The sequence below is a fragment of the Eretmochelys imbricata genome, chromosome 11 (genome assembly GCF_965152235.1).
Source record: "Eretmochelys imbricata isolate rEreImb1 chromosome 11, rEreImb1.hap1, whole genome shotgun sequence".
In the NCBI taxonomy this organism is placed as follows: Eukaryota; Metazoa; Chordata; order Testudines; family Cheloniidae; genus Eretmochelys; species Eretmochelys imbricata.
Window position 1 is genome coordinate 18,158,196 of NC_135582.1, and position 14,963 is coordinate 18,173,158.

Below are 14,963 nucleotides of genomic sequence, written 5' to 3' on the forward strand. Positions count from 1 at the left end.
ATAGTTACAAACAAATAATTAAACATAAAGGGTAACACTTGGAATAGTAACATAAAAAATAAGGTTCAGTGTTGCACCCAAAATCAGGGCTATTTCTGAAGATGATGTTACTGTCATCGCCCATTTTCTTGCATAGACACAGTTTTGTTGCATATGTAGATTAGTGTGTTAAGAAAGTGTAGCAGGCAGTGTGGAATGTGAGGATTAGTCTTGCTTTGACCAAATTCTTGCTAAGAATTGCCCTTTCTTTCAAGTGGAAGAAATTACTTTGAGAGAGAGAATGGGGCTTCCCCAAAATATATGCTGTCAAGGTTCCTCCCCCACTCTGAACTCTAGGGTACAGATGTGGGGACCTGCATGAAAAACCTCCTAAGCTTATCTTTACCAGCTTAGGTCAAAACTTCCCCAAGGTACAAAGTATTCCACCCGTGGTCCTTGGAATGGCCGCTACCACCACCAAACTAATACTGGTTACTGGGGAAGAGCTGTTTGGACGCGTCTTTCCCCCCAAAATACTTCCCAAAACCCTGCACCCCACTTCCTGGACAAGGTTTGGTAAAAAGCCTCACCAATTTGCCTAGGTGACTACAGACCCAGACCCTTGGATCTTAAGAACAATGAACAATCCTCCCAACACTTGCACCCCCCCCCTTTCCTGGGAAATGTTGGATAAAAAGCCTCACCAATTTGCATAGGTGACCACAGACCCAAACCCTTGGATCTGAGAACAATGAAAAAACATTGTTTTTTACAAGAAGACTTTTAATAGAAAATAGAAGTAAATAGAAATGAAGAAATCCCCCCTGTAAAATCAGGATGGTAGATATCTTACAGGGTAATTAGATTCAAAAACATAGAGAACCCCTCTAGGCAAAACCTTAAGTTACAAAAAAGATACACAGACAGAAATAGTTATTCTATTCAGCACAGTTCTTTTCTCAGCCATTTAAAGAAATCATAATCTAACACATACCTAGCTAGATTACTTACTAAAAGTTCTAATGACAGGTTTCAGAGTAACAGCCGTGTTAGTCTGTATTCGCAAAAAGAAAAGGAGTCCTTGTGGCACCTTAGAGACTAACCAATTTATTTGAGCATGAGCTTTCGTGAGCTACAGCTCACTTCATCAGATGCATACCGTGGAAACTGCAGCAGACTTTATATATACACAGAGAATATGAAACAATACCTCCTCCCACCCCACTGTCCTGACCAGCAGGACAGTGGGGTGGGAGGAGGTATTGTTTCATATTCTCTGTGTATATATAAAGTCTGCTGCAGTTTCCACGGTATGCATCTGATGAAGTGAGCTGTAGCTCACGAAAGCTCATGCTCAAATAAATTGGTTAGTCTCTAAGGTGCCACAAGGACTCCTTTTCTTTTTTTAAAAGTTCTAAGACTCCATTCCTGTTCTGTCCCTGGCAAAAGCAGCATACAGACAGACACAGACCCTTTGTTTCTCTCCCTCCTCCCAGCTTTTGAAAGTATCTTGTCTCCTCATTGGTCATTTTGGTCAGGTGCCAGCGAGGTTACCTTTAGCTTCTTAACCCTTTACAGGTGAGAGGAGCTTTCCCCTGGCCAGGAGGGATTTCAAAGGGGTTTACCCTTCCCTTTATATTTATGACATATGCCATAACTGAGAAGTCCATGAGTACCATAGGAAGAGACAGATTTTTGTCAAAAGACCAAATAATGGTACCTCAGAGGTTTTTTGCAGTAGCCTTGTACCTTACTGGTTAGCAAGCTGCAAAAATAACTAGTGCTAGTTGCTTCTGGTACTAATACTCTTGAAAATAAATGGAAATTTATCCTTAGTTCAAGTGATGGGAATTGTTTTTGGATACAAGGTTCAAAGTACAGATTCCTTGCTGTCTCAGAGTAGCACAAACAAGATCAACTTAATTCTTCTATCTTGCTTTCATAAATACTTTTCCAGCAAGATAAATGTTTAGCATTATGATTTACAGCATTTTCTGCACCATGTTTTTGCAAATATTAACAGGTTTTCCTTGATGAGTAATCTGGCTGCTCTTGTTTGTGATGGAAACTGTTAGCAGTGACTCTGCATGGCCTTCAATAGAAGACCTGCCCTGAATAATCTCTGTGATAAAGCTGAAGAGAGTTACAACTCATTTTATGAGAAAGTGATCCCAGCTGTTGTGTCAAGCACCAGTGGAAGAGGACATGTTTTTGTTTGAATTATTTTTCCTGCCTAAAAGCTTTGGAGTATTCTGAATGGTTCCACTGGGATTGCTTCAGACTGGTTAAAGAGTCTGATGAGAAATCTAAACTGAACAAGAAACCTATTTGTTCTTTCCAGACTAGTCCTAGTCTGGTGTCTAGGTTTTGAGGACACTTATCTGCACGTTCTGATATGCACATCTCTCCAGTGAATTTCTAAACTTTTCCATATATGTTGTACATATGAATTATTGCTACACCTTCCTGTGCACTCCTCAAATATTTTAGGCCAGAAAATATTTTGATTTTGGGGTTGTGTGCTGAGGAATTGTTGTCATTTGAGGCTCATAATGAAAGAAAATATAATACATGTCAGTTGATCTCTCTCGCCACCTGTTGCTATATGCTATTGTCTGACTTGGAATAGGAGGAACTAGCAAATAACTGCTTGCAGCTGTGACAAATTTACCTTTATCTCTATGAACTGTGAAATATATGTTGGCTACATGCTTTTTCCTTCTGCGGTTCAGTCCAGAAGGCTAAATGATTAAAACTAAAGAACAGTGACTAAAGATCCTCAAAGTTTTCATCATTAGTAGCATTCTTGTTTACCAGGAGCCTAATCGTTGTTATCGCAGAAGTTTCCTGTCACATTAAAGCAGGGGTGGGCAATCTACGGGCCAAATTCAGCCCACCAGCCGCTTTAATCTGGCCCTCGAGCTGCCACTGGGGAGCAGGGTCTGGGGCTTGCCCCGCTCCAGCACTCCAGCCGGGGAGCAGGCCACTCCCCGTGGCTCCTGGAAGCAGCAACATGGCCCCCACTCCAGCTCCTACACGTAGGGCAGCCAGGGGCCTCCACTCTGCACACTGCCCGCACCCAAGCGCCACCCCTGCAGCACCCATTGGCCGGGAACAGCAGCCAGTGGGAGCTGCAGGGGTGGTGCTTGCGGACTGGGCAACATGCAGAGCCGCCTGGCCACACCTCCACATAGGAGCCGCAAAAGGGACATGCCACTACTTCCAGGAGCCACTTGAGGTAAGCGGCAACTGGAGCCTATATTCCTGAGCCTCTCCCTGCGCTCCAAACCCCTGCCCCAGTCCTGATCCCCCTCCCACTCTTTGAACCCCTTGATCCCAGCCCAGAGCACCCTCCTGCACCCCAAACCCCTCATTCCCAGCCTCACCCCAGAGCCTGCACCCTGGCCAGAGCCTTCACCCCTTCCCGCACCCCAACCCCCAGCCAGAGCCTGCACCCCACTTCCCCGCCCCAGCCCGGAGCCCCTTCCCGCACCCTGAACTCCCCATTTCTGGCCCCATCCCTGAGCCCACACCCCCATCCAGAGGCCTCACCCCCTCGCGCACCCCAACTGTAATTTTGTGAGCATTCATGGCCCGTCATACAATTTCTATTCCCAGATGTGGCCCTCGGACCAAAAACTTTGCCCACCCCTGCATTAGAGAATGTATTATTTTCAGAAACAACATTCTCTTCTTATAAGTTTAAACAAAGGTTTCAAAACCATTTAAAAATCAGTAGGTTTTAGGTATTCACCTCACATTCATTTTACTGTCACATGGGGGGAAGTGCTCATCTGTTAAAATATAAAAAATGCACTAATTCTACATTATAACAAAATACTTGCGTATTTTTCTTCCAGTAAATTAAGCATCAAAATGAGGTGCGTTTCATTCTGGTTGTTTTCTTTGGTGTAGAACACTAGTATTGCATGGTTTATTGAAGAAAGGAATTACATTACTTAACCTTAAAGTATTCGTATTTTTTGTTTGCAAAACGTCAGAATTGAAGTGCATTGTCTTAGCAGTATGCAGAAGCTTGTATTGTCTTTGTTAGAAAAAAAAATATTTCACTGCTATAATATCAAACGTTGGAGGGAGAGGGAAATCCACTTAATGTAACTATAAAAGTCATCTTAAAAATATCAACTTGTGTATGATTATGTATTTTCCTACCTAAATCTTAGATCCTGTATTGAATTATCTGTATAATCAATACATTTGGTTAAATTTCTCAAATTTATTAAGAATCATTTTGTAACGTTTTCCTACTGTTCAGAAAAATAAAAGTTGTACAATATGTTGTGGGTGTTTATTTTCCTGACCATATTTCAAAATAATTTTATGAAGAAACAGACCTTAGATCTAGGAAGATTTAATTGACACAGGCCTTGTCTACATTACCAAGTTTTGTCACCAAAAACCATCTTTTGGCGACAAAACAGCAAGAGCGTACACACCACAATGGGACTTTTGTCACCAAAAGTGCCCAGTTTTGATGACAAAAAACTTCCACCCCTAGGAAAGACTTTTGTTTTTTCCCCTCCCTTTATTGCTGACAAAGAGCCAGTGTAGACAGTGCTGATTGTTTTGTCAACTGAATCTGCCAGTATCCCTGATTGCTCTGCTCAGTGTTTTGATCTCTGTTGCCCTGCAGGCATGCACCCCTCTCCTTTCAAAGCTTGGGAAGTATCTGTGTGCCGCTGCTCCTGTTCTGCGCTGCAGGAGGAACCCAGCAGCAGGCAGACTGCTTCCACAGTGGGAGGGGGACAGGCTGCTTTGCTGCTTTGCCATTCCTCAACACGGAGAGCTCACAGAACTGTTCATGATGCTGCTCTCGGCAGCTGAGGTAGCTATGGGGGAACTGGGAGAGAATCCCAAGATGTGCAGCAATCAGCTCTTCCTTCCCATAACACTGCACTGTGGGATACATACCCACAGTGCATCACTCACCCTGTTGATGATGATGTCCGCAATGTGGACATGATCTGTCGACAGAGGGAGCAAGTGTGAACACCCTTCGGCGATTTTTCTTTTGTCGACTTTTGGGTGTCGACGTAAGTTTTGTCAACAAAACTTGGTAGTGTAGACAAGCCCACAGACAAAAAAGAATACTTCCTCCATAGCAGAATGGAGTTAATTACTAACTCAGATGGCAGGATATGAATGGAATAATTAAACAAATCAGAAAGACAATGTGGGTGAGGTAATGTAAAAGCTTGTCTCTCACCAACAGAAGTTGGTCCAAAAAAAAATTTACCTCACCCACCTCCTCTGTTTCATATCCTGGGACTGACACAGCTACAACTACCTGCATAAACAAATTGGACACATTCTGTGATTTTGAAGCCTGTTAATAAATATAGACATTCTGGCAGCATCAAGGAATGGTTTATATTTTATACAGTATCTTTCCTATTGCTGCTTTTGCCCTTTAGAAGAATTTGCATTCCATCTCCCACCTTTTTTATTCTGTTTTGTGGGGAAATTGCTCCTGTAGAATTGCTTCTATAGAAGACAACTCACAGTGAAAATGTGTACATCTGTTACGCAATAGGAGGAACTGGAGAATTGGCTTGAAATGGCAATGCGAATAAAGGTCTAATATATACCCCATTGTACTTCCATAATGGAAAAGTTCACTAACAAGAGAGTGATTTCAATGGGAATTAGGCACTTTTGAAATTCCCACTAGGTCTCTATTTGCATCTTTAGGTACCTAAATACCTTTGGATATCTGGCCCCTGTCCTCTGTTCTTCTATTGCTACATCTCTGAAATGGGACAATGCATATGGTTCTTAAGGAGCCTCTAGGAGAGGCTGTGAAGACTGGATAACTTTTGTGTGTGTTTTTATTTTAAGAAGAAATGTGCTGTGTAAGAGCTAGGTAACTGTTTATTTCACTGAAATCAGTAACATTTTGAGGAAATCCATCTGTTTTTCTTTCTAGCTGTTTTTTTCTTTGGTAGTATTCTCTTATTTCCAGGAAGCTTTTTTCATTTACCATGAGGGATATATCTGAGCCTAAGTCCTATCTCACTTTTTAATAGTGTATATTCTACTTTATAAACACTAGAATTCAGAGGGGGGGGTTATGTACTTGATTTAATTTTGAAGTCTGCATTTTTCAGATAGTACAGTAACGTGTTCATGTTAACTAATGATGGCAGCAGAGACTGGAAATCCAGGCTCTTGGTTTCTATTGCTTGCTTTTCCAATGATTTACTGCATGACCTTGGGCAAGTCACTTAACATCTCTCTGCTCAGTTTGCTCCTAATAGAAGGATAATACTTGAAGTGCCTTCCTCAGTGGAGCATGATGAGATTTAACTGTTTACAAAGCATTTACACTTGGAGGGCACTATTTTAAAAAATAAAGACCCTCTACAAATGAAAAACATACTGTGAGAATAATATGTAAGTCACAGCGGGACAGCAGTGCACTTCATATTATATTTTGTTGCTAGTCTAACCTAGTTGGCTTATCCCTGTGGTATTTTAAAGTACATAATTCACTTGAAGCTTTTTTTTCCAGGCACTAAATATATTATTTGAGTTGCTAATAATACTACATATATACCCTTAAGCTATAATTACAAGTATCTAAAGAAATAAACGATACCACTGCATTTTATTATAGCCAACTCTGTGTTTTCTTTATCTCATTGTTGATAATAGTATCTCGCATGTATTGAAAGTTTGGTTTGTTCTTTTATGGGTCATTTATAAGTAGCATGTAGGGGTTTTTTTGTTTTTTTTCCTGCATGACCTAACTTACAATGGGAGATAAGGTCCTGGAGCTTAGTTCTGCAGGTATTTAGGGTGATATTGGATGGCAAATTGGACATGCGTTTTCATCCAGTGTGGCAGGAAAGAGCCAAAATAATTTGGGGCTACATGCTCAGAGATGTTGCATTATATCACTGTCTCAGAAGGAAACATAGTCCATTTTGGAAGCCATTGGAATAAGACATGAGATAAGACAAAGTGTCTACTGAAAGCTCTTCCATTCATTCCATTCACCATTTATTTGAGCATAAGCATTTGTGAGCTACAGCTCACTTCATCGGATTTGTTAGTCTCTAAGGTGCCACAAGTCCTCCTTTTCCATTAGGGGCTGTTTCTTACTGTGTGTTTATTGCCCATCACAATGGAGCCCCAGCCTCAATTGGGGTGTTCTTGTAATACAAATAATAGAATACAGCTGTGGCATAATTGCTCCTAGCATGTCATGTTTAGTACTGGGCACCTCCTTACCAGAAATGTATTGAAAAATTAAAGTTCAGAAAAGAACAACAAATAGATTCACCAGTGGGGAAAATGTAAGTCATTAAAATATGTACTGCTTAATTCAAAGATAGCTAAAGAGGGACATACATTTACAATTATTTGAAGGGTGTGAACCCCAATGAGAGGAATTATTTAGGACAGAACAGAGGATGGGAAAGGGCAATTTGTAGGCATAATTTCAGGACGGCTGAGCATTGGGTTTGGGAATTGGGGCGGCACTGAGTGTGCTAATCCTGACTTGGCCACTGACTTCCTGTGTGGGCTCGGTTAAGTCGCTTTGCCTCCATTTCCTCAATTTCCACATCTGTGAAAGGCCAGGAGTGTTGAAGTCTGTACAGCATTTCATAATGGTCTTCCAGGAAGTTGTGAAAGCCTAATAGCTTGAGACAAAATGCTAGTAAATATACAACCAAGAACCAGGGATGGGAATGAACTAATAGTGTAGGTCCCTTCCACCTCTAATTTCTGGGATCTTCTGAATTTCATGACTGTATTTGCAATGGGCTGGTGCATTAATCCATACCAGCTGATGAGCACTTGAATCGTGGCCAAGGCCTTGAGTAGGGGAAGGTGCCCTTTTTGAAGTTAGACAAGACAGTGAGCCTGCATTGTTTTGGTTTGAACCTGGGTACCCATTAAAGATTTCAGACTGCACAGCAAGGCTGAATCAATAAAAGGGAGGAGGCGCCTCAGAAAAAAGCCTTTGACAATAGGTGTGGAGACAGAACACCCTTTTAGCCCTGGAAGAGCCCCTTCCTGGTCACAGCTGAAGTGGTGTGAATCAGACACCTTTAACAGTCAATGGAAAAAATAATAATTTTTAAGAAGTCCCAAAACACATTCAGTTAATACCAAATTGTGACCCTGTGGATAGAGTACTAGCCTGGGACTCAGAAGACCTGAATTCTATTCCCAGCTCTCCTACAAGTTTGCTGCGTGACCTTGGGCAAGTCATTTCACCACTCTGTGCCTCATTTTCCGCATCTGTAAAATGGGGCTAGAGATACTGACCTCCCTTGTGAAATGCTTTGAGATCTAATAATGAAAAACACTATGTAAGAGCTAAGCATTATTATTTGTTTACTATTATTAGTCTTGAAAATTGACTTTTCAGAACTCTGTTTATACATGACTTCGTATGAGTTTTCTCAGCCAATATTAAGAATATAAATTCTGTTTTGCTGTTTCATTTACTGTAAGATGCTGTGTGAAACCTTTCTCTCAAGTGAGTTTATTCATTATACTGTCTGCCTTTCCCTGTCCCTAATCCTAATGAAATATATTTGAGTTGTTAGGGTTGTGGGAAGTAATACTTAACTGTACTTAATTATTATTATTGTCTAGATAGCCTTTGAATTAACTTACCTTATGGCTTATACAGTATTTTCTGTGGCTTTAAGGTTTTGTAGAGACTAAGCAGCAGCTGACAGAGTTGGATAGCTGCTTTATCCCTGACTTTTTCCAACATCCAGACTACGAAAGCCTTTTTCATAAGTTGATTTGTACAAGGACAATCTGGATCTTGGATTTAGTTATCAGACAAGAAAGTTTAGTTCTCTCAATATTTTTGTTGACATATATAATAATTAGCCAGTGCATTCTTCCTAAAACATAGTATGGGGCACAACCGGCTGATCAGAGAGATTTAGCAATGGGGCAGGCTGTGAAAGAGCAAGTTGTCCACTTCCCTGCGAGTGTTACCAAACCACAGAGGAAGCTAAAGCTAGAAACCGTCTTTTATTTTCAATCCTCATATAGGATACACTGAATACTTAATGCACGTCCATTTTTGGTAAGCAGTAAATAATAAAATTTCACTTGTCTAGGCTTCGTGTCTTATTGTCCCAGGCGTCCAAGTAATAGGATTTTCCTAGTCTACTTCCCCTTTGAGGGAACTTCAGTATCAACTTTCTCATACATAGCTGTCAAATAGTGGTGTGCATATGACAAATCAAGTAGGGTAGAAAATACAAGCCTAGAAATTGTCCTGCCACCCAAGTGTCGAGACATTTGTTGCTTGGTGTTAAGATTACACTGTGTGGATGCTTATGTCCAAATCTTGAGAGAAAGAAGGGGCATGCATTGGGGCGGGGTGGAGAACAAGAAAGGCACACCCCACCCTCCCCCTGTAATCATCAGGGGCACAGAACTTCTCCGATCCTGGGCCCACGGAGACAGGGAAGAGCAAGATCCTCCCAGGGCCAGGGCTGTGGGGGAGGAGAGAGTGAATTCCTGCTGGGGCAGGGAGGTGGAGGGGCAGGGAAGAGCAAGCTGGGGCTGGGGCGATGGAGGGCAGGAAGCTCCTTCCGGGGCCAGATGGGGAGAGAGTGAGCTCCTGGTGGAAGGGATGGGGCAGAATGTGCCCCCCCAAAGGGGTCAAATTTAAGTTCTTGAATATGTGTCTCAGAGAGCGTCTCTATGGCCCTTGCTCACAAACGTACTACTGACTGTGAAGACAGTCTTCAGTCAATGAAGTTTAGATTTTTTTAATGGGAATGTTTGCAGTCTGCATCTCTTTAAAACTCAGGAAACATTATTAACATATGATATTGAAAATTAAAATAGTTCTTGTCTGCAAACTAGGACAGTACACTGTTCTGTTACTTGATTTAAAAATAGTCCTAGAAATACATTACTCTTCTAATGCCTTTTCAAAGCTCCTTTAAACTTCAGCCAGTGAGTGTAAATATTGGTAAAGGTCTCATGGGACCATTTATGTGCTTAAAGTTAAGCAAGCATTTGTATAAGTGTTGGCAAGAATTGCACTAGTGAGATAAGATTAACTCCTTCCTTCCTCACAGTGAGGATGTGCCAAGGCCAATTATATTGAGTTCCTAACAGAAATACCTCAACAACTCTTCTAACTAGTTTGCAGGAAGCTATTATTTTTAGGCCGAACTGTGCAACTGTTGTTTGCACGACTTTGCATAAGTAATCCAATGAAAGTGGAGTAAGTGTGCATCACCACTAGTGTGGGTTACAAAATTGAGTTTATTATGTGTAGAAATGTTTTCAATTCAACTTCTGTCTTGAAAACATGTATTGTCTTAGTTACTACAGTTTGGGGGCCTGATTGTGCCCCATTGAAATTAACAGGACATTTTCCCATTGATTTCTGTGGAACAGGAGCAGGCTGTCTGTATTGCAAACTAGCACAAAACTTTTAGAAATTAAGACTTTAAAATGCTAATCACATAATACGCTATCAAGTCTTGTGTCAAAGATGTGGTTATGAAAGATGAGAACCACCGACCTTTCATTTAGGGCTTTGGGACATTGTTTAGGTAGATAACCAGTTCTGATTGGGACAGCATCACTTCTTAAAGTTTGTAAAGACTAAAACAAATTTTGTTTCATTTTATAGGATAAGAAGGCTTATTTGGACATCATTCATACCTACATGGAAGTCCATGGAACCGTCCACGGGACAAGTACTGTCCATATGCCCAGCTACGTGAAAAACCATGGCATACTTAGTGGGCGGGATTTGCAGTTTCTGCTGAGAGAAACAAAAGTAAGCTTATTGCCAAGAGGAAAAAACGCTAAAACCACTAAAGAATTACTGTACTTGAACTCAAATGCCATCTTGCCATTAATTGACACCTGCGTTAAGGGGCTTTAGAAACACAAGGCCAAATAAAAAGGAATTTAACCTGGCCTTTGGGTATGTACAAGCACCTAAGAATGCCCTAACAGCTGTGCATGTGCTTGACAAACTAGCAGCCACTTATAGAAAACTTGGCTCATGCCATCCAGCCTAGGAGAGACATCTTAAAACCAGTTTCAAAACATCATTAAACTCATTTTTCCTTTTTTGTAACTGAAAAGCACAGCAAAGAGATTATCATCTGTGAGAATGTAGTTCATTTTTAAATCCACAATTTAAAAGCTAGGTGCTATCTGACAACTGCACTGCAGGCTCTCATACACTGCCCTAGCAATTACTTTAACCTGGAGTCACATCCCTCTATAGTGATAAAAAGCATTTAATTCCAGATTCAGTTACTTCCTCAGCTCCACATGAGCAGAGAGAGAGAGACTTTTAGAGTGTTCTTTTTGCCTATGGTCCCATAGTCTGCATTTGAACTAAAGTTAAGATAAGAGCAGTGTACACATTTAAATAAACTTTTTTCTCCAGAGGTTAGAACACTTTTTTTTTTTCAATTTACCATCCAATTCCCTTACCCTTGGACAGTTTTATGCAGGATATAATAAACACATTTTTAGGAGGATAATTTGAAGCATAGAAACTTGTTAGTGGATCAGGTTCAAATAAAATGTGTAATTTTCAGTCAGTGGGTTTGTGAAGGAAACATTTCGTGATTTTAAATTTGCAAAATGGAATCTATGGAGCCTTTCCACTTTCTTCCCCACTGTTGATGATTTGTTGCTGTGCACTGTTACAACAGAAGCCATTAAAAAGTAAACTCCTTTCAGTCATGCTATGCAGTCTACCACAGAGATCTCTTATTCAAAGTATAGGGGAAACCAGTGGTAGCCTTGCATTTCTGTGCAGCGGCTTTGGGAAAATTATGACTCTTTTAAAAGACAACCACTCTGTATGTGTACTTTGTGCCTACGCACACAATGTTACTATTTAAAAAGTCATCATGTACTTGTATGTGCCACACCAATGTACCTGAGATCACCACAGCTTTCCCCTGTATTTAGAACGTGAAATTACTGTGTTAATCATGGATTCCACTGTGGGTAAATATTGACATTTTAATAATAACCTGAGCATAAATCTCTCCAGTTAAATTTGTTCTCTTCGCTGGTTAAAACAGAAATCATGTTCAACTGCTTATTTAACTTCCAGGATGCTTATCACAACTTGCAGAGCACATGATATTGTTTATAACTTCTTATAACTAAATAACAGTTTTTACCTCTAATCTTTCTTCAGTAACATGAGTCTTCTTAGGGCTCTTTTTACTTGTATTACACTAAAAATCCTAGTTTTCATTAAGCAGTTTTACATAGCTATTATTGAATCATGTAATAACGATAGCCTAGTAACTGTCAAAATAAAAGGTGGGAGTTGGGTTTTGTTTTTATGTGATTTGGCTTCTGATATTTTGATCCAAATTACATTGATCAGATTGATTAGTGACTGAATTAAATGGAAGGCACTGTAGTTGTAAAGTGCTCATGAGATCTGTCTGGATGAAAGAAGTAATATAAAATGTCACTATTATTGTGCCAAAGTACTGAAGTCTTTAAAAATGTTGGATCCCTGCAATGCACCTTGCAAAAATCTACAATTCGTGAGAGTTTGAAAGGGTTTTCCACGTTATTGCTATGCTTTGATTCTTCCCTGACACTGTAGTTTTGAGAGTTCGCTATATTTCTCAAATGATGGTGTTTAACAGCTGTAGGTTCTTGAGAGACCGGTATTGAAATGCTAGCCTATTACATCTGCTTTTAAATAATCTCTTCAATATAATCTTTGCTTCTTTAAATTGGATCTTTACATTTATATTGGTGACATTTTTCAAATATATTAGTCTTTCTGTTTTTCAAATATTTTCCATGTTTCTTATTTAATAAATTGATATTTCATAATTATCAAAACTCTCTTAAACAAAGGATTTACTTGCTTGTACGTAGCCAGGCTAACATTTAAAAAACTGATAACAGATAGCGAAGATATCAGATCTTGTTGTCACGATTTTTAGGGTCTAGTCTTATTCTCAAATAAGTCAATTAAAATGAAATGTCTTGCTAAGTCATGACCAAATGAGATTGCTTGTTGATAATATGGGTCGTTATGATGTGGGTTGTCATTTCTCTTATTTTTAGTATATCTGACATTTAGTCACTCTGATATATTTAGCTTTACACTTGCTTTAATAAAAAATAAATAACAGCAGCCTGAGATTGAGAGTGTTAACTGAGACTTATAAAGTAGTCAGATTTGAATTAAAAAAATCTAATATCTAGGATTAGTATCTCATCAATAATATAGTGACTGGTCACCTGACTTGACATCTGTATGTGATCTGATCACAATACTAAATTAGTCCTCTGCTAGTGTTTGCTGTTAGTGTTCACTGTGACTGTGCATTTGAATATTTTGTTCCTGGCTTTCCTGCAGGGCAGGAGAGAATAGCTTGACATGATTATAAAACACCTTCACTTTGACTATTCACTTGTATCTGCATCAGCTGGTTTGTTGCATCTTGGTGGGCTGGCTTGTTTGTATCAAGTTAATCATGGAAACCCTACATTCTAATATTGCATTGCTAAAGGACAGTGAGAACAGTATTTTTCCCAAAAGCAATATATCCTGAAAGACATGATCTGGTAGTTTAACAAATCGCCTAACATGCATGTGCACATTCCCTGGTTGTGGCTCTAATCCTATTTAATTGTAGGCACTAGAAGAAGCCACTCTCCTCCTCCCTTCTTATGCAATACCTGTATAAAGTGGTCTAGCAAATTGTTAATGGTTCAGTTATGTTTCTCCGCTCACTAGATTATAGTGTATAGTCAGGACATCAAAAGCACTAAAATGATGACTGCTATAGCCAACAGTGAATCTGGTATCTATATGTTCAATTGCAGCTTCAAGTATAAACCTGCTATTTTTTTCAGCTTTGCCTCTAAAATAATAATAATAAACCTTCAGAGACACTTTTACCTTCAAAAGTTCCATTTCTAAGCATAAGTTTTCAGACATAAAGGGCCAACCACATTCTTTCATACCTGTGAACTCCAGTATTGTACTTTCCAGTTCGTGCAACGTCTCAAACAAGGATTCTGTCCTTGAAAAAAGAAAAGGAGTACTTGTGGCACCTTAGAGACTAACCAATTTATTTGAGCATGAGCTTTCATGAGCTAAGTGAGCTGTAGCTGACGAAAGCTCATGCTCAAATAAATTGGTTAGTCTCTAAGGTGCCACAAGTACTCCTTTTCTTTTTGCGAATACAGACTAACACGGCTGTTACTCTGAAACCTGTCCTTGAAAAGTCAGAGATCACTACAAATTATAATTAAGTCCATCATGAAATACAGATGCCCACAAATATGTCAGTATGGAGCACCCTCAAATTTTTTCCATCTCAAACTAGATCCAATTTCTGCAACGCATTCCAAGAACCAGTAGATGACCACTAAAGTGTGATTTTTGATCACTGCTTTGCAAGCCCCAAATATATGGTTGAAACGTCTGAAATAGTTTAGTTGCTCATAATCATCATCAAGAGCTTGAAGCTGCCACTATATTGTGCGGCTTATAGACCAGAATTTGAAAATGGCTTTCAAAAGAGGCATTTTTTAAATAGGGAGAACTTATAAAATGGCTAGCTTAAGTGTGTGGTTGATGTAGTGCATAACAACAACTAGACCTCAAATTTTCTGACTGAACAGTTTCCCTTTGGAAAATGCTGATTGGACGGAATTGAAATGTTCCACTGGGAACATGGGGATTCTCTCGACGCTTTCCTGCCTAACCCAGGCTCCTAGACTCCCTGGGCTGCCAGGAAGGCAGTTGGGGAGCTCAGATTGGAAGTTTTTTACAAAATTCAATTTTTGTTCATCCAAAACAGAATTCTCTGAAAATGTCCATCATGCATCTCTCATGTCCACTCCACCCCCAATGTGGAAAATGTCATGACCCCCAACTTTCCATTCTGTTTCTGAACAAACTTTTTTTTAGAAATGAGAAATTCTCTGCAGAATAGAACTTCCAGTTT

General features: G+C 39.8%; 1 protein-coding gene across 1 annotated transcript in view; it reads left to right on the top strand.

Annotated features, from left to right (window-relative positions):
- Positions 1-14,963, top strand: part of MGAT5 (alpha-1,6-mannosylglycoprotein 6-beta-N-acetylglucosaminyltransferase) — a 232,462-nt gene that overhangs the window by 189,061 nt on the left and 28,438 nt on the right. Inside the window, exon 12 of the mRNA XM_077829937.1 lies at positions 10,631-10,780. Coding sequence (XP_077686063.1) covers positions 10,631-10,780 — 150 coding nt within the window. The remainder of the gene's footprint in view (positions 1-10,630; positions 10,781-14,963) is intronic.